Source organism: Phalangium opilio, unplaced genomic scaffold, assembly GCF_054372755.1.
Source record: "Phalangium opilio isolate 3A_F unplaced genomic scaffold, DU_Popi_V2 ptg000009l_1, whole genome shotgun sequence".
Classification (NCBI taxonomy): domain Eukaryota; kingdom Metazoa; phylum Arthropoda; class Arachnida; order Opiliones; family Phalangiidae; genus Phalangium; species Phalangium opilio.
Genome location: NW_028324146.1, coordinates 1,677,107 through 1,702,264, shown reverse-complemented (window position 1 = coordinate 1,702,264; position 25,158 = coordinate 1,677,107). Strand labels below are relative to the sequence as shown.

At 36.8% G+C, this 25,158-nt stretch overlaps 1 protein-coding gene across 2 annotated transcripts in view; it reads right to left on the bottom strand.

Annotated features, from left to right (window-relative positions):
• The window catches only part of LOC149713070 (thrombospondin type-1 domain-containing protein 7A-like), a 205,590-nt gene that overhangs the window by 31,909 nt on the left and 148,523 nt on the right, over positions 1–25,158 (bottom strand). For both annotated transcript variants that reach the window (XM_089845524.1, XM_089845531.1), the window contains 5 exons: positions 17,266–17,389; positions 15,560–15,876; positions 14,934–15,033; positions 12,093–12,188; positions 10,555–10,635 (listed from right to left, as the gene is read on the bottom strand). In XM_089845524.1, the coding sequence (XP_089701650.1) occupies positions 10,555–10,635; positions 12,093–12,188; positions 14,934–15,033; positions 15,560–15,876; positions 17,266–17,389 (718 nt within the window). The remainder of the gene's footprint in view (positions 1–10,554; positions 10,636–12,092; positions 12,189–14,933; positions 15,034–15,559; positions 15,877–17,265; positions 17,390–25,158) is intronic.

The following is a 25,158-nucleotide window of genomic DNA, read 5'->3' as shown; positions in this document are numbered from 1 at the left end:
ATCTTTTGTAGGCTCTAGTTTCAAGTAGAAATGGAAGCTAAAATAAATAACTCGGGAATCCTAAAGTTTTAAAGATCTTAAGATAAAATTTAATGCGTTTTTAGGAATGGCTTTGGACAAATTTAATGGGAGAATTTGATGAGGTCACTAATGCAATTTACCAAAGGCTTATTTTCTTTAACTTCAAAAATGTTTGAATAATAGTTTATAGAGGAAATCTGAACTGGTATTTGTAACTTCACTAATGCCAAAATCACTTATATCCCATAGGAAGCAAAACTACTTTTAAGTGGTATAGAGGCAAAAATTTAGTAACAAGTGTATTCCCGATATGATGTTAGGGAAATTGTCCAAGCTTATCTTCCTCGTCAGCTTCCTTAATTGACCAATCAGCGCTCTACATTAATTCTACCTTATCTTACATTATTTCTCTCCGATTTTAGATTTTGAGGCACTTGACGCGTTTGCATATTGCCTTATTGGAGATTATCATTGATTTCGTAGCGTTAGCCTTGCAGTAGAAGTAATTATGTTTTCACTAGTATTAACAGAAGTAGGATAAGGGACTAGAAGTATTGTGGTAACCAAATTATTCACTTGGCGAAAGTGAATATTCTCGATGACGCACCAACGGTTGGCCCTCTGGTAGCGGTTTTTGAGTTTTACCTCCAAAACGTGAGACGCTCGCGGCGGTAGACGGCCGAACTAGATTCAAGCACCCGCGTCCGTGTTCCGCGGCTTTAGGTAGAGGGGAAGGGGGTAGGAAATGTTTTTGGAACTCGACCAATTTTTTCTCTCTAGTGTAGGCGCCATGGAAGCGGCATAAAATCCTCAAATTTGTTCACTAGTGCCAGGATCTATTATCAATGCTAGAGCTCTTTACTTCTAGTCTCATCCTACTTCTGCTTGAAATTATCACCTTCGACCAATCCAGCCCTTTTCTTAAATGTATTATGGTTTTTGATTTGAATTCGCAACCATTTTAAAAAATGGCGAAAAGAAAAAGTAAATTTCCAGTCGCGAGAACGTTACTTTAACCGTCAAAGGGATGAAACCTTTTTCAATAAATTATACTAGATTTACTTTAAAACTACGACATTTTTAACTTTTAAGGCAAGAAATATTCGAACGATTTTGTTTGTTTTTCGCTGAAAATCAATATTAAAAGCTTCTTCAATATTCATATAGGAAAATATTATATTTAAAATATTCATAACAAATTTTCCAGAACGAATTCAAGTTTCGTTCGGTTTTCTAATAAATATTAAATTCTTCTTCTAAAATTTATAGGAACTCCTAAATGCAAAATTTGTTAGTTATAGAATATCCTACTTCCCATTCATTCAATATTTACATTGGAGTCTCCCTAAGAAACGTATCCACTTCAAAGTGTAACGAACACCCTAGAGTGTTATTGCACACACTATTTGTCGTAAACTTCAAAATTCACAATGGAATAAGCCATGCCTGATTATTTTAATATCGCCAACCTGGAAGGATCGTAGATGTCTAGAGTGCGCTAGATACTGACGTACACGTTTACAGCTCTATAGACCATTCCATTTAATTACTAACACCAGAAGTAAGATGAGAACAGGAGTAAAGAGCTCTAGCATTGGTAGTAGATCCTGGCACTAGTGAACAAATTTGAGGATTTCATGTCGCTTCCATCGCGCCTACACTAAAGAGAAAAAAATTGGTCGAGTTCCAAAAATATTTCCTACCCCCTTCAACCTAAAGCCGCGGAACACGAACGCTGGTACTTGAATCTAGTTCGGTCGTCTACCGCCGCGAGCGTCTCACGTTTTGGATTGAAAATTCAGAAACTGCTACCAGAGGGCCAACCGTTTGGTGTGTTATCAAGAATAATCACTTTCGCCAAGTGAAGAATTTGTTTAGCTCGATACTTCTAGTCTCATCTTACTTCTGCCAGAAGTTTATGACTTCTTATGCTGGGAAGTATTGGACTCTAACCATATCCGGAACCATCTCTGTTAGCCAACTTCTTATTAGGTCCGATCACCGCGCCACCTACGGCGCTTCTCTCATTTTGATCTGGCAGGCTGATTTGCGCGCCAGCAGCGGGCAAGTAACGAAACTTTAAGGTGTGTCCTGTGGTTTGAATGAAGCCAGGGAGGAGGAATGTTGTAAAGGAGTGGTCTACGCACGTTGTAAAAAGAGAGAGAATTCTCGCAGATTCCGGGTTAGAGCTCTGAGACCTAACCGAGGCTCTTTTTTTTCAGGCGCATGCGCGATTTTTTTCTCCGGACCGTCGGCCGCTAAAATTTACTCTCGCGTGAGTCGCGACGGCGCAAGTCGTTAGGCTTAGAAATTTGAAACTTGGTTTTTTCTCTCTCTAACGTCAGTGATGACGTACTTGCGCACCGCTGATGCGTAGTAGCTACTAGTCGGCCTCGGGTAGATCTCTCTCTCCAGACCGCTAAATGGAGACCTCTCCGTAATACCTTTGGCAACTCCTCTACATTCCTCCTCCCTGATGAAGCCTCGCCCATGGGTTTTTTTTTTTGCTTCTCTTCTGGAATAAATGGAAATGTCTATTCTAAAATGCTCCCTCTTATTACTCTAAAACCAAAGACCCGAATAATCTTTTAAACCAAGTAATTCCCTGTTGGAAAATGCATCATCAAGTTTCGACATTTCACTCTTGTTATTCGCGATAAAGTTCGACAAATGAAAACAATACAAGGTAAAAGCGTGGTACAAGAAAATCAGGTATAGCACCCAAAGCCTTCCTTCTAATGCTACAAAATCATTCGACAGAGTTTAAAGGGTTCACAACTCGGCTTAACAAGGGATTTAAACTTTTTTCTTGGATACTTAGCAAGGAAACTTCCATAAAACGCTATGCTGCTCTAACGACCTCTAGTAAACATTGTTTTTAAAAACATTCAAGGCATAGAAAACCGGCTTCTTTATACGTATTTTGACCTGGGAGTACGTATAGAAGGAGAAGATGACACACGGTAATGAAAAGGAGCGTGTTTCCCTTCGATCCTAGGTCATGCAAAAGAAGAGTCCCGTAGCGCTGCGTCGTGTCTGCTGTTGTTGTATTCCTTCCAAGCAGGGTGGGAAATAAGGATTTTTTTAAACTGAACATTGGGCTAGCGACCCCCCAGCTGGTCTGGAATAAATAAACTGGTCCATGACCATTGACCAGGTCGTGTCGTCTGCTAAACCAGAAAGAATTTATAATAGGGAGTGGAAGCTCTTGCCCTAAGTTGACAGTGATAAATACAATGTAGCTCAAACAAGTAGGCTGCGACGCTAAAACTGGCCAGGTAAATTTCCGGTCACATGACTCTCCTTTAATTTTAAAGTTTGCCCTCAATCACTGTGGGTTGTTCAATTACCCAATAAGGGTTCGCGATTTCGAGTGCGACTGGGGCCATTTGGAGTTACTGAAAAGGTAGTGTCCATCTCCACTAGACCCTCCGGCAACATTCTAGACCCACCCTAGTGGAAGGGCCACAAAAAATAGTACCGGAAATAGACCTGGCCAGTTTTGTTGATCACATGATTTTTGAGCTACACAATATTCCTCAGTTTCCACTCCCTATGATAAATTCTCTCACTCCCTATGATAAATTCTCTCTGGCTAAACTAAAGAAGTGGATAAATAAAATGTTTAAGATATTGTCTGGACTCTGGCTACCCTTGAATTTTATTAGTGGTCAAGTGGACCACTGACCGCTTTCTGATTAAATTTTTAAACTGGTCCAGGCAATATTTAAACTGGTCATTTACCCTGTGCCACCGCCTTTTTTCCCAAGCTGCTTCCAAGACTACGATGTCAGCGGTAGAATGGTTCGGGGCCGAGTTGCACAGTAGAGATCCTATTAGCATACCTCACATATTATTCCACTCGCCACCCAAAGAAAGACTTGAAATTGTAACCCTCTCCGGCATACTGCTTTCCACTCCTTTTCTATGAGCTCCCAGTTTTTGACTATCGAAGCTAGACGGTGGGTCCCGCGTGTCTTATGTGTCCTTAAATCAGGATAAACGTATTCTTTACTTTAATCCAGGTCATGGTCTACCTGCGTGCCATATTTCATCCAAATCCGTTCAGCCTTTACAGATTAGCGACTATTCAACGCCACAAACTTTTATATTTATAATATCAGAAGTAGGATAAGGGACTAGAAGTATCGAGGTAACCAAATTCTTCACTTGGCGAAAGTGAATATTCTTGATAACACACCAACGGTTGGCCCTCTGGTAGCGGTTTCTGAGTTTTCCCTCCAAAACGTGAGACGCTCCGTGACGGTAGACGGCCGAAATAGATTCAAGCACCCGCGTCCGTGTTCCGCGGCTTTCGATTTAGGGGAGGGGGGTAGGAAATGTTTTTGGAACTCGACCAATTGTTTTCTCTCTAGTGTAGGCGCGATGGAAGCGGCATAAAATCCTCAAATTTATTCACTAGTGCCAGGATCTACTACAAATGCTAGAGCTCTTTACTTCTAGTCTCATCCTACTTTTGATAATATTAGTAGGCATAAACGCCCTATGGGCATAATAACGTGAAAGTAATTTAGACAACTTAATTTTAGATAAATTATAATAAATTTTCTAAAGTTGAGGAATGTTAAGCCTAACAGTTATTTTTCAATTTATACAAGGTGTCTCTGAAATGAGAGGGGTGTTCTTTGGCCCAATTAGTGGTCAAGCTAGTCATTTTGTACAAGCATTTGAATAGTAACAATATAAATAACTTTGTAGAAAATATTCAATAGCTGCTTAAATGTCATGTAGAGACGAGTCGGGCCCCCGATTTAATCAGGCTTTACGACCCGGCCCGACCCGAATCCGTTTCGGCACGGCTTTCACTTAGCTAGAACCCTTCCAACTTTTGCCCCCCAGCGGGGATTCGAAAATCGGCATGGTCGCTCCATTGTTAGTCTCGATGCTCGGTTTTCAGTTTTCTAAAACCCTTTTCACTGGAAGTCGGCCTTTAAGGTCTCAATCCAAATAAGAAAATTTCTCCGTTATTTTATTTTCGTTTCCTACAAACTACTAGAGTTCCCCAGCCAACCGGATAAAAAACTGATTTTTCCTCCTTTATGCAACTTTCAAGCAGGTTATAAATATTAGGATGCTTCTATTGAATCGGTAAAGCATTGGACGGAAACGTATAAAGTAGAGAATCTACCCTCTACGTCATTATTCGTGGGATTCTATAAGCAACGGCAACGTCAACGAATATAAGAAATCGATAAACCATCTTTGCGGTAACAGAAACCAGAAACTACAACCCTGAACATATCTGAGGTAGCATTCATGAGAGGATAACAACGACCCCATAAAAACTATGTCCAATACATCGCTTACTGCACAAACAGAAAAATTAAATACGCTTTCCCGGTACTATAATACTTTAATTTTGAATATCAGCTGATTCGATCGGTACTTGCGTATTTGAAATTCCGCTTTTATGATAATTCTGAATTCAATGAACACCCTTTTGGTAAGCTAATCTGAAAAATCCTAAACATTATTATACCTTCATTCCGTAGGGACGGCTGCGAAACGATAGCCTTAATTAAAACTGCAAAAGAATGCCATATTCTTGACGCTTAAAGGCCGACTTCCAGCGAAAAGAGTTCTAGCGAACTGAAAACCGAGCATCGAGACTAACAATGAAGCGACCGTGCCGATTTTCGAATCCCCGCTGGGGCAAAAGTTGGAAGGGTTCTTGCTAACTGAAAGCCGTGAAATGTGGTTCTAGCGAACTGAAGATGAACAATAGAAATCCTTTTAAATTTATTTCCTCTCGAATTTTTGCTTTCCTCTGAAGGAAATCCTCTATTGTTTATCTTCAGTTCGCTAGAACCACATTGCACGGCTCTCAGTTAGCGAGAACCCTTCCATCTTTTACCCCAGCGGGGATTCGAAAATCGGCACGGTCGCTCCATTGTTAGTCTCGATGCTCGGTTTTCAGTTCGCTACAACTCTTTTCGATGGAAGTCGGCCTTTAACATTTTAGGCATAGTGTTATTGATTTTGAAAGTTGAAGAAAAGGTTAGTTTCTGAAAAACCAACCTCATGCATTTAGTGCCTACATATAGAAGCCAGGAACTCTCCAAGGTTTCCATTTCCTTAAAACACCCGGGCAACACCGGGTAGCTTACCTACCACGATAATTAAGAACTCCGTTACGCTTAAAAACAATTACAGGGTGTACCCAAAAGGTGGTATAAGTAGTAGCAATGTGGGCGCGCGTCATAGTCCCGGATCCCCTTCCATGGAACGAAGGGGTATGAAAGAAGAGGCGGGTCATAGCGACCGAGATAAGAAGCAACTACGTATTTTCACCGTCCTCGACAGCAACGTCATCAAAACGTAGTTTAAGTGAGCCAATAAGATAATTTAAAATTTTCGTTACGTGTTGAAGGGATGGGCTCTATACTGGGCTATGAGTCGGACTGAAGTAAACACTAACCGTTCTCCATTCCTACTTCTAAAATTAAATCTATCCCTGGTATTATATTTTGTGAAAATTTGCCTTCTGGGTCACCGTTCCTAGTTAAGATTGGATTATTTTACGAATAACCCTTAAAAATAAGTTAAAAACTGAAATACAATGCTACTTCAATTAAGGGGTCTTCCTTATTGGACGTTGGCCATTAGGGAAAAATGTCATTGAACCTTTAAGACTCAAAATTTCCAATAGGAAACCACTGCAATTGGGTCATACACGTATTTTCGAAGCACCCTGTATAATAATGGGTGAGCATCTAGTCTTTTTAAGTCGAACTTGGTCTCTTTCCTGCCTTTTGATTGGTGGAGCGATAAATTAAATATAGGGTGGTAAATGAGACGTTTTGCGCAATTGTCTGACTGTGATTGCAAAGATTCTATTATTTCCTGCGTCTCCATTCAAGAATTTCAATCTTCCGCAAAGAAACTAAAAAAAAGACAAAAGAGCTGCGCTGTCTTCCCACTAAAAACAAAGAAATCAGGAAAGTGCCCATTTATCACGACGCCTCAAACAGTGTAAAAAGGAAGTATCTTCCATTTGTTAGTTACCCGTGAATCACTGATAAAGATTCCCTCTAATCTAAACCCCATTTATGCCTAGAACTAGCAGCTAAAGCACCCATCGTTACCCCTCAGGACATTTTTGTCACATTTCGGGCCGCCATTTTTAAAGATGCAAGAAAATTAAAGCCCAAAAGCCTTATGGGATATAGGGAACTATTACACTAAATATTAGTGATATCAGTTGCAACGCGGGGAATTTGTTCCATAAAGAAGGCTTTTACTTTCCGGAGCACCATTTTAAAAGATGGAGGCAAATCGAAACCCAAAAGCCGTAAATCCTGTCTATATGATATAGGGAACAAGTGCCATAAAGCCGATTTTTTACATTTCTGACGGACATTTTTCAAGATGGCGACGTACTGGAAAAATCTTTCTAAGTGCGTGCCTTCTTCTTAAGTGTTGCGTACTCCCTAAAAAATTTAAGCCTTTTATAGGTAAAGCACGTTTTTGCTGTGCGTTCATTATCAGTCAGTCAGTCTCTCATAAAGTCTGTAGGAGATGGGCAAACTGGGTGATTTCTTATTCCATACAAAACTATTCCACGGAATTAACGAGCAAACGGTAGGTTTGGAGTCAAGTATACAGGGTGTTTGTGAAAGGTCTATCAATAATGAAAGGGCGTATTTATTGGGCCATTTTGAGTCGAAAATGTTCTATGACATTTTGCCGTCCGAGCCACTGTTTTCAAGTTATGATTGGAGTAATTTACCGATGACCCCTTAAATTTAATTAAGAAATTGAAAGACAGCGCTAATTTAATGAAGGGGTCATCCCTAAAATATTCAAATCATAACTCGAAAACCGTGGCTCGGACGGCAAAATGTCATAGAACATTTTCGACTCAAAATGGCCCAATAAATACGCTCTTTCATTATTGATGGACTTTTCACAAACACCCTGTATAGAGCTTTCAGATGGGATAGTAGTACGTCACACCCTCCCAAGTCTTACCGCTGTTCTTGGGTAGTCGCAGCTTCATTCCTGCTTTAAACCCACCAATATGGCAGCGTAAATTATGTCCTCCTCCAACTGAAAGCTCTCTATAGCAAAGTCTTTCAAAATTTAATTTTAGCACTGTCTAAAGCCTGCAGGCAAGTGGGACGAAAGAGTATCTGTATTATTTGCTCATCTAAATTTCCAAGTGATCAGTGTTCAAAGCAAGAAGCCGCATTTTTATGGTATATCAAGGTCACCCTACTTATCAAAGCACTATTAATAGCTAGAAGCATAATGATTTGCATTTTTCTGGAAGATATAATCACTCTGTTTAGAGTTAGGCATACCAACAAATCCTTCAAATTTTTTGAGGCGAGAAAGGGATAAGCTGATTGGCTTGATTTTGCCATGCGCAGAACCAGTTTTACCCTAAGAGTCAGACTCTAATCCAATCAGAAAAGTAAGAGATTTATTTTTGTCGCTCAACGACAGATGGTACTACAATCAACTTCGTTAGTCACGTGATCCTATCCCTTAGATGGAGACGAGACCAAGCCAACTTGTTTATTTGTTGGTTGGGTCTATTGGACTTGTAAATCAGAGGGAATTAAGGCCCTGAATTATTTGTTTTTTTTGGCGCACCACGTGACATCCGTTAAAAAAATTCAGGAGTAAATTACTTGGAAATATTTGGTAAACCTGACTTTGAGATAAGAATATTTTACAAGGCGTACCCATCAACTACATTATATTGTCGGTATCGACGTCAAAACGGCCGTTAATTCATTCATCAAAATGTGGAAAAAAATTCTTATCTTTATGAGGCTGAATTTTAAACTTTAAAAATGTTTCCTAAACACCTGCTTATCTTTCAACAAGAACCATCGAGAAGTGACTTGAGAGAGAAGTAAATGCGAGGGCGGCACATATTCGATTAGTTGTGACGATGGATAAAATTAGGTGATTGAAGACGAGCATACATCAGTTCTCATTTATTGTCTACCTCGCGTAAAATTATTCTTAAAGGGAATGAGAAGCTTCGTTTGAAAAACCTCTGATTTATTTAACAAAAGATAGAATTAATTTCTGTGAATTCAAAAATATCAAGCTTTTAATTCTCCCACTTCTGGTTATTTGGCTGCAATATACATTTAAAAATGCTAATTAGCTTCTTACGTAGATCTAAGGGTTCATCCGTAGAACACTAATCATAACAAGCAAATGGTGATTCTTAAGGCAAAATGTCATAGAACATTTTCGACTCAAAATTGGTCATTTAACCCACTGTACTTCGGTAATCCCACCCCCCTTTATTGGAGCACCCTGCGTTTTGATTATTTGCTTGAATCGTAGCAAATTTAAAATAAAACTTTCCCTATTTTGTTCCTGACTATTGGTAACGCTAAGACTCGTCTCTAAAATGATTGCATTCTTTAAAGGGAATGCGAATTTACAATTTCATATCATATTTTAGCACGAAAGTGGTATTATGTTACACTTTCGAGTCTCTACTTTCAAAATATCAAGTTTTTAATATAATTGAACCAAAGTTTCTTTTTTTAAAATCCATTGAAAAATCGCGAAAACTCAGTTTCGATACATCAATAATTTTGTCTTGTCGCGCTAGTTCGCCCGTTTGATGACATCACCATGACGTGAGGAAAAAAAGCGCGGGAATCGTATACGGGACTTACGAGGTTATCGCCCCCTTTTCGGAGAGTTGTTCTGCCAAGGCTACGGAGCCCGTTCGACGACAGGGAATGTCAGCCACTAACTAAAGGCCGTCGACAGTTTATGGCAGCGCCCGAAGAAATACCTCTCGTAAACAGGGCCGGAAATAAGAAAAATTTCTTATAGGACATATGTCCAGTGAACCCTCTTTTGACTGGAAAAATTATAGGACATTGTCCACTGGAATGTGCAAAAATTGTGTCGCGTCTTCATGGTCAAGCTATCAAAACTTCGGAAAAATTTATTGGTCAACTGTCCAGTGACCCCCTTAGTTTTTTAAAACGTTATGGGACATTTTAAAATTTTATTGGACAATGTCCTGTGTCCTGTGCTTATTTCTGGCCCTGCTCGTAAATCCCGTATACGCGTCTCGAGCTTCTCGCTAGTCTAAACTCTGGGTCTGATAGCAGAGAGAGTGGCACCATCTCACGTGAAAAATATATCTGTCACGTCAGCCTACGGGAAACTTTTCAAATTATTTCAAATGTAGCATTTTCAAATGCATATTGCCAAGGCAATAAGCAGAAATCTGAGAATTTAAAGCTTGATATTTTTGCATTCACAGAAATTAATTCTATCTCTTGTTATATAAATCAGAGGTTTTTCAAACGAAGCTTCTCATTCCCTTTAAGCAGATGACTTACTCCAACAAAGCCCCCTTTTTAGAAGCCTTGGTAAAGGATTAATCTTCCGCGATCCCCTTGGAAAATTCTCTTTGGTCATACAATGTATAAATGAATATTACATCAACTTAGCAGTTTGGAATTGTCAAAGCTGTCGGGCTGTAGCAACTTCAGCAAATATGTTAAAGTAAACTGAACTCACCGGTGACGAAAATTCCATCGGATCGGCGACATTTGATTTCGTTTTCGAAAGAAAACCATTCGTAAGATAAACATTCCTCACCTGTAATAAAGAAAATGTTGTATTTAAGGCACTAATGAAAAAGATAAGGTAAAAAAAAACTAATTTCATGAATATTCTTCTTATGGTCTAAATAGTAGACACAGTTGTTCGAAAAGGTTCTACTTGGCATCAGAGAGAATTTATAATAGGGAGTAGAAGCTCTTGCCCTTGACAGTGCTAAGTACTATGTAGCACAAACAAGTAGACTGCGACGATAAAACTGGACAGGTAAATTTTCGGTCACGTGACACTCTTTTAATTTTAAAGTTTACCCTCAATCACTGTTGGTTGTACAATTACCTGATAAGGGTTCGCGATTTCGAGAGCGACTGGCGCCATTTGTAGTTATTTTAAGTCAGACGTTTCCCTTTCCCTAAAAAGGTGTCCATCTCCCCTAGAGACCCTCCCGCAACATTCTAGAACCGCCCTAGAGGGAGGGGACACGAAAAAATATACCGGAAATAGACCTGGCCTGTTTTGTTGATCACGTGATTTTTGAGCTACATAATATTCCTTAGTTTCCACTCCCTATTATAAATTCTCTCTGTTTTCATCTTTTAAACCCTATAGGAGACAGGAGAACAACAAAGAAAACCATCTATTGCACGAGAAAAGGGTGGTTATAGGATTCTAATATAGGAAGATCATATAATAAGTTTCATAGCACCCTTTTAAGCTAGGAGGGACTCTTTAAAGCTAGGGACCTAATGAATTATTATTTAGTTTCTGGTATATCAAGGTCCCATGAACTTTCAAAGCATTGTTATAAGGTAGGCAAGCTGGGGGAAGTAAATGAATTGTATGAGTACGACACGTGGTGTTAATGGTGGTGTTTCCGAGTAAAACATGACTTCCGCCAACAAATTTGTTAATATTTTGCCAATCATAATAAAAGCAATAAATACATGAAGGATTAGACAAAGAAAATAGGTTTAAACACCAAAGGTGTAGTCTATTATGGTTTACCCATTTTCCCATTTTTTAGGGAAACAAATCTTAATGTGAAATTCCACCAGAAAATTTAATTCAAAACGTTTTCAACGTGTCTACTTTTAAATTCCAACTTAGGCCTTTTCAGACGGAACAACTTTATACTGAATTAGATGGGTCAAAAGTTGAGCCAGCAAAAATTGGTAAGTGATCAATGTTTAATTTGGTGATTCATGCTGTTCAACTTCTGATCACACTACCCAACTAGTTCAGTCAAAATGTTGTCTCGTCTGTTAAGGCCTTAACTGATAACGTGAAATAATATCTACATGATCACAGATACATACACATTAATTGTAAATATACTTTGATTAATATTTAATTCAATAAAGTGACCTTTAAGGAGGCAAATGGGGTTCGGATATCGCTCGTAAAGGCGTAAGGTATATTTGATAAGCCCTGTCGAATTAGTGAGACCTATCTCACGTGTGGATAATGTTAATGATTATTTGAGCTGAATGACTTACTGGTGCAAGGCAGGCTCTGGTATAGATCAGCCGAACAATTAGTCCCGCCTTTCGATGGCTGCGTTAACACGGCTCGTGACCTCGTTCGAACTCCAACTGAAATAACAAGACAAGATCAACGACCACAATACAAGGACGACATATTCCACACTAAAAATATGAATTCCTTAACACAATATAAGGATGAAAAAGCAATATGTCGGCCTAATTTTCTGCATAGATAAACAGTGATAAACAAGATTTTGGATTTAAATAAAATTGCCTGATTTTTGTGCAGTTAAATTTCATATCATTTTACAGTATCCCAAATTTAAAGCCGTTTACCATTGACCTTAGTAAATCTGTCACAATTGTGGAATGATATTTACAGAGACCTAGCTTGCGATTAATGAGCCTTTTAAGGCCGCTTACATTTCCACTCCAATAAAATTACTCTATAGAAAATGGAAATAAATTTCTGATGCGATTTTTCTTCGAATTTTTAAATGGAGTATTGAAATGACTAAACGAATCCTATTCTCGCTATCAAAAGAAAGTTTTAGAAAAACGTGTCCGACAACGATAAACTGCGCTCCAGATATATTTTGATCGTTCAATTTATGCCGTTTATCACCGCCATTTTCCATGGAGTAATTTTATTCAAGGGGAACAACGAGAGTTGCCTTGAAAATTTAGTGCTTGTCGCTTTAAATGTATAACAGCAAACAGCTATTGAAAAACGGCATACGTTGAGTTCTTTCAATCTGGGAGCACGGCAGTGCTCCCAGCCAAGTCGAGCACTGACATCCTTTTCTCGAAGCTTGCGATTGCCAAGTCACGATATTTTTGATACGAACAAAGATGTATAATAATGATAGAGTCAAAGAATATTGGTTATTAATTAGGAAAAAGACTTAATTTATAACATAATTGTTCAATTGGCGATTGAATGAGAACAAAAGGCAGACTTGGCTCTTCATGGGATCTCAGAACGTTTTACAGCGGAAAGGGCACGAGGCGAGGCTTGGCCCATTTTTGAACATGTTAATGTTTTTCATAGGATTTTCATTTTCATATTAGAGTTCAAGTAAACATTAAACTTCACGAAATTATAGTACAGAAGGATGATGTTACACGTTCTTCAGACATCTTAATGTTATCTCCATTACTATCTAAGACAATCTTGAACGGCATATGAGTTTCGTCGAAAAGAGATCGTTAATGTTCGGACGGAACTAAAACGAAGAAACGATTCTATCTTAAGGAATGCTACTTCCGATTGGTTACAATTAACGTGTCAGTGTCGCGTGAAACTAGGGGATATTACACTTCGAGAGGCAAGTCACTCTCCAAATCAATTGTTTCGCAAGGGATTTTGTATAAATGCGGTTGTTTAAGGAAAGCAAAACCCGTTTTTTCTTAACTATTTAAGCTTCACACAAAACACGGGGTTTTCATTAGTTTTTTTTTGGTTTATTGTGAACTAGGCCTAGCTGTTACCCGCGGCGTCGCTCGCGTGTAATAAGAACTTCCACCAAAATTATATAAAGAATGGGTAGATTTTACTGACGACTAATATTTTTGTAGTACCTAGGAGCGAAGGCACTCGGCGTTGCCCGTCAGCCCCTAGGGATGCATTTTTTGTTACTTTTCACGCCGACATTATTCCATAAAGCAGGGTTCTTAAAAAGGTGTCAACAAATCGAACCCAAAAGACCTTTCAGCCCGTCTATAGGTTAACGGTATCCAGTGTAGTAAATATTTGCGAAATCGGATGAAACGCGCGGACTTTGTTTCATAGAGAAGATTTTTTACATTTGTGGGCGCCATTTATTAAGATGGCGGCGGATTGGAAGAATCTTTCTTAGTACGCGCCTACTACTTATGAGTAACGTTACTGCAAATTTTCAGCCTTTTAGGACAAGCGGTTTGGGCTGGGCATTGATTATCAGTCAGTCTGTCAGTCTGTCAATCAGTCAGTCAGGACTTTGATTTATATAGATATAGATTAATTTCATTAAAATACATTGATACGAAAATGAAATGTTTAAAATCGATAGTGAATTGCCCCTCGACGGATCATTCGTGTTTAATCTGGATAGGAAAGAGATAAATGGGAAAACCTCTTCTTGCGGAAAATTGGATTAACGAGGAAATGCAGAAAATAGTCGTGTATAGCAGTTATACACCGTGGTTCAACACTCTACATTTACCACAAAAGAGTTCAGACATTATTAGCACAGCACTTATTGGGATACTCATTCTCTGACTAGCTTTGGTGACATTGCTACAGTGGCGGTGCCAGAGATAGGCGACACAGGATATAGTGGTGCCCATAAATAACGTTAGGGGCCCAGGTAGGGCCTCTTATAGTGAAATCTTCGGGCATTTGCACAACACAATTTATCTTGAGAAGGAAAAATTATTTACGCTTGTATAATGCCGAGAGATAAGTGGGCTAAAAAGGTTTCCTTTTTTAAAACGTTGCCAAGCTTCATACAGTATATCTAATTGAAGCTATAGAAAATTTCGTAGTCGTCGTATTCGTATTCGCCTGTTTTGAGCCAATAAACTATATTAGTCTTGCACATTATCAGTTGGCGAGTGCTAAGTTTCGTCAGTTTTAGTTAAAGTTAGTTAACTTAGTTTGAAAGAAACTTAAAAGAAACTCTTTAAAGAGCTTATATGTTTATAAAAGCTCTATCCCGTTTCACCTAAGCTCTGCTAACGTCTCACTTTATGTTATATCTATTTGCCTTTGATGGAATCAAATATCCTTTTCATGTGGAGCGCATCTGAACCACATTTTATGAATGTCCATTTAGATACATCACTGAAAGGTCACTGTAAATTGTAACTTACGGGTTTCACCACTGTGGCATTCCCGATGGCAATCTCCCCACGGGGACCAAGGGGTCAAAGTGCAGTCAAGAGGGCATGGAACATCGCAGTCCTCTTCATCCTACATTGAAACACCATTGTTAATCCACAGTCTTTGACAATTCTTCAGTTGAAACATATTCGTGGCCACACAATACCAAAGACAAACAATCTCTTGATTAAAATTTTCTTAAAGGACAAGTTTCATTTAAATCAAATATTTTAAAATCCCATTTAAACATGCGTCTAGCTATAGTATTTGGTACGTACAAGGATAGATGTAACTTTAGAAGCTGGATTGGAGAACGGTTAGTGTTTACTTCAGTCCGACTCATAGCCCAGTATAGAGCCCCTCCCTCCAACACGTAAGGAAAATTTTATATGATCTTATTGGCTTACTTAAACTACTTTTTAACGGCGAAAAATACGTTATTCCTGTAGTTGTCATGATAAATTGACAATAATGTTGGGGGGAATTGGTCTGTGAAGGCTAACTCCTGAATAAGCTAAGTTCAGCAATGAGAGTCTCTCAAACCGTTATAATAGTAATTTACATAATCTACTTCAAATTAAAAATAACCTAATTTCAATTATAATTTAACAGTTACCTCCACTTGGTTTAGAAGGGTCAACCAATCTTCATCTAGCCACTGTTGTGATTTAATTTCGGAGCTCAAATTGACCAAAAGGCAGTGAAGATTCTCAACCTGCACACCGTCCGATCTCAGGCATTGGACATTCCTGCGTCGGGTTCCCACTCCGCAAACATGAGCGATATTTATCCCCAAGTCACACTCGGACCATGGACCCAATGACCAGTGGTAACAAGCTTGGTACGGACAAGGTTTAAGTTGCTCAAGCGTTTGGCAGGGACGACCTTGTATGGATGGTTCAACCAGAATTCGCCTGGTGCGATGTGCTGAACCTACAAATTGAAGCTCAGCATTAGTTTACTTAGGCCTATTTGTGTAAGTTGACAGAAACATTTATTTATTAGCATAAATAACAAAATAACAATGAGTATAACACACCCATTGCAGTAAATACAAAATTTCCTTCCCTTGTTAAAGATAGGGGTTTTGCTTGAAAAGGGGAATATTTTTGCTTCTTAATTTAGTGATGATAGATTTCGTAGTGCAAACATGGTTGCTAAATGTATTTCGGTTTAGCAGCGTACTCGAGCTATTCATACGCGAGTATACCAAAAGAGGGTAGGGGTTGTAAATATTTCTCTTTGTTGGCTCAGAGCAATGTGAGAGAGAACCCAACACAACCTAACTTGACCTTGCAGAACCAAACCTGACCTTACAGAATCAGGCCTAATCTGATCTTACGGAACCAAACCTACCTTGGCCTAACAGAACCAAACCCGATAGGTCGGTCATTCATGAAATCCCGTACACTACCCGCGAAATCCAACTTAAGAAATCCGAAATCAATGCTGATTTCGAAATCCCACAAAAATACGAAATCAGCAACGAAATCACGAAATCAGTAAAGAAATCACAAAATCAGTAAAAAAAATCACAAAATCAACAAAGAAATCGCGAAACCAAGATAGAAATAAAAAAATCAGAAACAAAATCAATAAAGAAATCCTGAAATCGCGAAATCCATTACAAAATTCAGAAATCCAAAATCAAAAGAAATCACAAGATCCGACGAAATCACAAGATCCGACGAAATCACGGGAAAAATCTCGAAATCCGGGGAAATCACGCGAAAAACCTCGAACTCCAACAAAATCAAGGGCAATGTCGCAAAATCCGTCGAAATCACGGTAAAAATCTCAAAATTCGATGAAATCTATTGGATTTTATCGAATTTTGAAATCAAATAGATTTCATCGAATTTTGAAATCAAACAAAATCCGATTAAATCAAATTGGATTTTGAAATCCCGTACACTTTTCCGAAACGACCGACCCCTCGACCAAACCCTGCAAAATTTACAACCTTATGGGTTTTAAATTTTATTTTTATTGCCACCTAATTGTCTCTCACCCAATTTTAAATTCTCCCAATCTTTGGACACCCAATTTTCAAACTTCCAAACTGTCGCGCTCCCAGTTGTTGGGCACCCATCCATTCGTCAAGCTCCCGAAATAAAGTGCTTTGCACTTTGAAACTAACATAATTTAACACTCGGTATTCGAGGCAGTGTAAACATTTCTACAGGCGCTTGTGGCAAATGCATTGTGAAAATAAAGCCTAAAAGACAGTTTATCCTAAAAACAATAATGTTCTTTCTCGAACTAACGGAACGGATGAATTGAGAACGACTAGGTGGTTAATGGAATTTTAAATTTTCTCACCATTAGTATTACAAGGACGACATTGGTCTTGGCTCCATTGACTCCATTGACTCATTCGACAATCTTGGACGCATTCAATCGAACAATTCTCCAATAACTCCTTCGGATCTACTCTCGCTAAATACTGAAAATAACAGAAAATTTAAAAATTGTATTATTTATACCATCATAACATGAAAATAAATTTTAGCGATAAAACTATATTAATTTAGGTACCTAGTAAGAGTACAAATTGTCGTCTATCACACGGTTCTAAATATATTTGATTAAAGCACTTCGTCATCACGAAAAACATTTCAATTAAAGGGAGAATGAAATGTATACAGCCATTTTTAATCGTATTTAAATGATGAAATAACACCGAGATCGTCAATAAACTAAAACCAAAAGGTTTTCAATAATTTTGTCTTTTGTTTAAAGTATTGAAAATTGAACTGTTTGCTGTGGGTAGGGGCTAGTGGACAATACCTTTAAATGACGATGTTAACTTCGTACAAATAAAATACACATTAACCATAGACTCTTGTGCTGTTACGCTTAGAACTACTTTATATTACCAGTTAAGGCACACTTATACCTTTAAACGTACAGATAACTGCTAGATAAAGGCTCATTAACGTTCCTATATAGATCAGAGGCCATTTCAAATTGTCTAAACTAGATGGACACTCTGATACGTCTTACTATCAAATTTCCTTGATTTAGAGGCCATTGTTTGGGGGTTCGTACCTCCGAATCTAAATGTTTAATACCCCATATTCTACGACACTTTTCACTCAGTCTGACCCAAAGAACACACCCTTTTATTTGTGGCAGACCATAAGTTCATAAGATATAAGCTTAAAGGCCGACTTCCATCGAAAAGAATTCTAGCGAACTGAAAACCGAGCATCGAGACTAACAATGGAGCAACCGTGTCGATTTTCGAATCCCGGTTGGGGTAAAAGATGGAAGGGTTCTAGCTAACTGAAAGCCGTGCAATGTGATTCTAGCGAACTGAAGATACACAATGGAGAATTTCCTTCAGGGGAAAGCAAAAATTTGAGAGGGAATAAATTTAAAAGGATTTCCATTGTTCATCTTTAGTTCGCTAGAACCACATTGCACGGCTTTCAGTTAGCGAGAACCCTTCCAACTTTTGACCCAGCGGGTTTCGAAAATCGGCACGGTCGCTTCATTGTTAGTCTCGATGCTCGCTGGAAGTCGGCCTTTAATAAACGCTAGATTTAGTTCCGCTCTCGTGAACCAGTTCCGAAGGTAAAATTGGTGTGTAGAAGATTAGCCAAAATGTTAGGGGCGGCACTGGAGCCGTCATTTGCTTTAAACCTTATGGTTCAATAATAGTTCAATTTATTCACAAATGACAAGAGTGCTCTCATCATTGTCTGTTAAATTCTTTACTGGCCATGTTTTAAAAGAGTTTATTTGTAAGGAAATATTTTAGCATTGTTCCATTATATTTCAAGATATCTTAAGGCATTTTGAATTATATTAAAGGCTCGAAATTTGCAGCTACTTTGTATGTAAACTTGATGCTAATGATTTCCGGGTATTCGAGTCTAGTCTGTTACGCTATTTCAAATCTAGTTATACTAGAGAGACATTGTTATAAAATATACATAAGCCCTTCAAAATTACCTCTCAAATTATATCACTAAGTCTCTCGTTAAGAACAGCTCTTCTAAAACTTGTGTAGCCCTAAGATTACCATCTTGAAGCGTATGTTATTTACACTTTAATTCAGATCCAATTTCAACCTCAGTTAATTTAAAATTAACGAAATATTCTACAAATTAACCGTCTGGATCGGAAAAACTTAGAAGCTTGAGCGCTGCAATATAAGGGTGCACAGATCAGTGTTGAAACCGACCATGATTCTTTGATTATCAAAATGTTGCCTTTTTTGGGGAAATCTTGAAAGATTGAACGTCGCGTATGGGTTTTCCAAAAAGGATGGTATAATTAAAGATGTCTTAGAAGAGCACTAAAATAAATATTGATTTAAGAAAATATTACTCCGTGACATTGAAAAACATAGTGGCCAATAAAAATGAATTTGGTGGCTACGGGAACTCAGTTGGTGATAAATGATCGAACTGATACCATATTCAATTGACTGCTATCAATCTGTCACCATGGAGCAATATAAGGAGATACTTCTAAGGAAACTATCAATTTTCACTACAATAAAGTTATTTTATGCCATTGGAAAACGGTCTGGGTATTTTCAAGAGGAAACAAATGTCACCAGTGACGTATTCGAAAAAATGTTCTCATTAGCGAAAACATAATATCATTTGTGAATTTATGTTCTAATTAGTGAAAACATAATATCATTTGTGAATTTATGTTCTAATTAGTGAAAACATTCTATCATTAGTGAAAACATTCTATCATTAGTGAAAACATTCTATCATTAGTGAAAACATTCTATCATTAGTGAAAACATTCTATCATTAGTGAAAACATTCTATCATTAGTGAAAACATTCTATCATTAGTGAAAACATTCTATCATTAGTGAAAACATTCTATCATTAGTGAAAACATTCTATCATTAGTGAAAACATTCTATCATTAGTGAAAACATTCTATCATTAGTGAAAACATTCTATCATTGGTGAAAACATTCTATCATTGGTGAAAACATTCTATCATTGGTGAAAACATTCTATCATTGGTGAAAACATTCTATCATTGGTGAAAACATTCTATCATTGGTGAAAACATTCTATCATTGGTGAAAACATTCTATCATTAGTGAAAACATTCTATCATTAGTGAAAACATTCTATCATTAGTGAAAACATTCTATCATTAGTGAAAACATTCTATCATTAGTGAAAACATTCTATCATTAGTGAAAACATTCTATCATTAGTGAAAACATTCTATCATTAGTGAAAACATTCTATCATTAGTGAAAACATTCTATCATTAGTGAAAACATTCTATCATTAGTGAAAACATTCTATCATTAGTGAAAACATTCTATCATTGGTGAAAACATTCTATCATTGGTGAAAACATTCTATCATTGGTGAAAACATTCTATCATTGGTGAAAACATTCTATCATTGGTGAAAACATTCTATCATTGGTGAAAACATTCTATCATTGGTGAAAACATTCTATCATTAGTGAAAACATTCTATCATTAGTGAAAACATTCTATCATTAGTGAAAACATTCTATCATTAATGAAAACATTCTATCATTAGTGAAAACATTCTATCATTAGTGAAAACATTCTATCATTAGTGAAAACATTCTATCATTAGTGAAAACATTCTATCATTAGTGAAAACATTCTATCATTAGTGAAAACATTCTATCATTAGTGAAAACATTCTATCATTAGTGAAAACATTCTATCATTAGTGAAAACATTCTATCATTAGTGAAAACATTCTATCATTGGTGAAAACATTCTATCATTGGTGAAAACATTCTATCATTGGTGAAAACATTCTATCATTGGTGAAAACATTCTATCATTGGTGAAAACATTCTATCATTGGTGAAAACATTCTATCATTGGTGAAAACATTCTATCATTAGTGAAAACATTCTATCATTAGTGAAAACATTCTATCATTAGTGAAAACATTCTATCATTAATGAAAACATTCTATCATTAGTGAAAACATTCTATCATTAGTGAAAACATTCTATCATTAGTGAAAACATTCTATCATTAGTGAAAACATTCTATCATTAGTGAAAACATTCTATCATTAGTGAAAACATTCTATCATTAGTGAAAACATTCTATCATTAGTGAAAACATTCTATCATTAGTGAAAACATTCTATCATTAGTGAAAACATTCTATCATTAGTGAAAACATTCTATCATTAGTGAAAACATTCTATCATTAGTGAAAACATTCTATCATTAGTGAAAACATTCTATCATTAGTGAAAACATTCTATCATTAGTGAAAACATTCTATCATTAGTGAAAACATTCTATCATTAGTGAAAACATTCTATCATTAGTGAAAACATTCTATCATTAGTGAAAACATTCTATCATTAGTGAAAACATTCTATCATTGGTGAAAACATTCTATCATTGGTGAAAACATTCTATCATTGGTGAAAACATTCTATCATTGGTGAAAACATTCTATCATTGGTGAAAACATTCTATCATTGGTGAAAACATTCTATCATTGGTGAAAACATTCTATCATTAGTGAAAACATTCTATCATTAGTGAAAACATTCTATCATTAGTGAAAACATTCTATCATTAGTGAAAACATTCTATCATTAATGAAAACATTCTATCATTAGTGAAAACATTCTATCATTAGTGAAAACATTCTATCATTAGTGAAAACATTCTATCATTAGTGAAAACATTCTATCATTAGTGAAAACATTCTATCATTAGTGAAAACATTCTATCATTAGTGAAAACATTCTATCATTAGTGAAAACATTCTATCATTAGTGAAAACATTCTATCATTAGTGAAAACATTCTATCATTAGTGAAAACATTCTATCATTAGTGAAAACATTCTATCATTAGTGAAAACATTCTATCATTAGTGAAAACATTCTATCATTAGTGAAAACATTCTATCATTAGTGAAAACATTCTATCATTAGTGAAAACATTCTATCATTAGTGAAAACATTCTATCATTAGTGAAAACATTCTATCATTAGTGAAAACATTCTATCATTAGTGAAAACATTCTATCATTAGTGAAAACATTCTATCATTAGTGAAAACATTCTATCATTAGTGAAAACATTCTATCATTAGTGAAAACATTCTATCATTAGTGAAAACATTCTATCATTGGTGAAAACATTCTATCATTGGTGAAAACATTCTATCATTGGTGAAAACATTCTATCATTGGTGAAAACATTCTATCATTGGTGAAAACATTCTATCATTAGTGAAAACATTCTATCATTAGTGAAAACATTCTATCATTAGTGAAAACATTCTATCATTAGTGAAAACATTCTATCATTAATGAAAACATTCTATCATTAGTGAAAACATTCTATCATTAGTGAAAACATTCTATCATTAGTGAAAACATTCTATCATTAGTGAAAACATTCTATCATTAGTGAAAACATTCTATCATTAGTGAAAACATTCTATCATTAGTGAAAACATTCTATCATTAGTGAAAACATTCTATCATTAGTGAAAACATTCTATCATTAGTGAAAACATTCTATCATTAGTGAAAACATTCTATCATTAGTGAAAACATTCTATCATTAGTGAAAACATTCTATCATTAGTGAAAACATTCTATCATTAGTGAAAACATTCTATCATTAGTGAAAACATTCTATCCAAAATATTCCACGTTGAAGGCTAAACGCGAAGGTTCCGTCTTGTTTTTGGAGAAATCATGGATGCTGGATCTCTAAAGGGACCGGAAACGCCCGCATTCCACTGTACAAACCGAGTCCTCTTTAGCATAGCATCAGGAGAAGTTGGGGAAGGGGGCTGTAAATTTGGGAGGAGTGAAGGCTTCATAAACCTATCGAAAAAAAAATTAAATAACCATGGTTGTTCCCGGTTTTATAAACGTGCTATAAAGAGGAATCTACCCCGATTTCCTGTCCCTTTAGACAAGGATTATTTAAAATGTCTAAGGAAAAAACGCAGAGAAAGAAATATCGAAGGTAGATGTTCCAAACGGTACCTAGCGGGCACAATCGGCAAACCGGAAAGCCAATATTTTGAAGCGTCAACACGTGACCGGGTTCTTGAAAGTTTTGTCTCTCTCGTCTGCTCTAGCCGATGTACTCAAACAAGACCTTGGCCTTTCCTATTAAACTAAATTAGTGTAACCTCGCCTCATATTTTCTTGAACTGAATGTTTGCTTTAATCTATTATTAAAATTAAATTATGAATTTTAGGAACTAACCTCATTCTTGAATCTGGAACTAAATGTTCTTAACGACCGTTAACAATTCGAAATAGAACTATAGAGCTTTCGAAAACTGTCTCTCTTTCGTCTATGCTTTCGCGATAATAAGATAGGTGGCGCCATATCGGTTTTTCTTTTCCGTTTGACGCACCAAAACAGTAGGTGGAGAAGAGGGTTAAAATTTCGGAACAACTAGAGAACATTCCCTTACTATAGAGATCTGTGTGTGCGCTTTATCCTTAGACATTTTAAATAATCCTTGCTTTAGAGATCCGGCGTTCATCAAATTTTCTAGCGTAAATCTAGCGAGGAAATTCCAATTTGTATCGATGCAGTGTATAGTTTTGGCTAATTGATTTGCTTAGAATAAGGTCCAATGTCCGAATCGAAGCTTCATTATGGAAAACAAAACATCTAAATAATTTTTCTATCATCTTCAAACTTTAATATGTTTAGAGTGGGCTAGATGTTGACGCTATCAGTTTATTCAACTCTGGAACATTATATGATTTTGAGAATGGGACGTTCGAGAAATTGGAGAAGTCCCAAAAACAACAAAACGATACTTGAAATAAATTTATAGTCGAATAAAAAATGCCATTTGACGCTTGTTTTGTCACCGGCTACTGCTTTTTACTTAAAAATAGTATTTCTAACTGCTTTTCTATTTTTTGCGGCCCAGAACTCGAGCCAGCTCCGAGTTAAACTGCACCAAGCTATAACTTCCGGAAACTATTATGTCAACTGAATTAGATAACCTAAAGTAATTCGAAGAGGAAATCATACCAAGGAGTACGCGTCCTTAACGTAGACGCATTTTCATAGACTTCAACTATACACTTCAAAGTATTTGTACTTGAAATATATAAACGCAAGTTGGCTAATGCTAGCCAACTAGAGAACACGTTTTTAGCGAAAATATAGAAATATAAGAAAGTGAAACAATGCAGAGCGTGGGCAACAATCATGTCATTCACGTCAATTCAAAGCCGACGAAAAAACTAGTTACTGCCTCAACCTCTCCGCGGTAAACTACGTAAAGTCGAGCACCTAGCAAAATCTATTACGTTTAACCAGGGATAGATTTAATTTCAGAAGTAGGAATGAAGAACGGTTAGTATTTACTTCAGTCCGACTCATAGCCCAGTATAGAGCCCCTCTCTCATTGGCTCAGTTTTAAACTACGTTTTGATGACGTTGCTGACGGGGACGGCGAAAAATACATAATTCCTTTCTACCTCTGTCGCTATCTGTCGCCATGGCCCGCCTCTTCTTTCATACTACCCCCCCCCCCGTCCCGTAGAAGAGGGTCCGGGACTTTGACGCGCGCCCTCATTACCCTGTTCTCCATTCAAACATCTAAAATTTAATCTATCCCTGGTTTAACAAAATACGTTTGAACTATAACGAAATCCATGATAATCTCCAAGAAGCAATAATATTCTAATGGCTAGCTGTAGAGACGTAATTGTGGACTTTGTGGTCGTATACATTTTCTTATTTCAATAACCTTTAACCGTAATAACAATGGTACTGAACATCTGAGTATGAATCTCAAATTGTTTAGGATCCTTGCTAAGCAACGTTTTAACTTCATTTATTTCTACGTAATAACTGAAAGTGACAATTTACTTCAGTGCATGAATTTCCGGTGCGAGCGACGTTTCTTAGTGGGCGTATTTCAAAAAGAATGGAAAGAGAGCCATTTCTGGGGCACTATACTATAAAAGTCAATATTTATCTCCTAAAGCCAACCCTTATTTGTACAAACACTTCAACGGGACACAGCTAACACACAAACTGCGTTTTCTAATATCCGTTTCAACTTTCCTAACACTCAAGATAAAATAGAGAAAAACGGGCTTTTTATATTTAAGCTTTATGCCAAGTCCAGAATTAAAGGGTATGCGAATTTCCAATTTCATATCATATTTTAGCACGAAAGTGGTATTATGTTACACTTTCAAGTCTCTA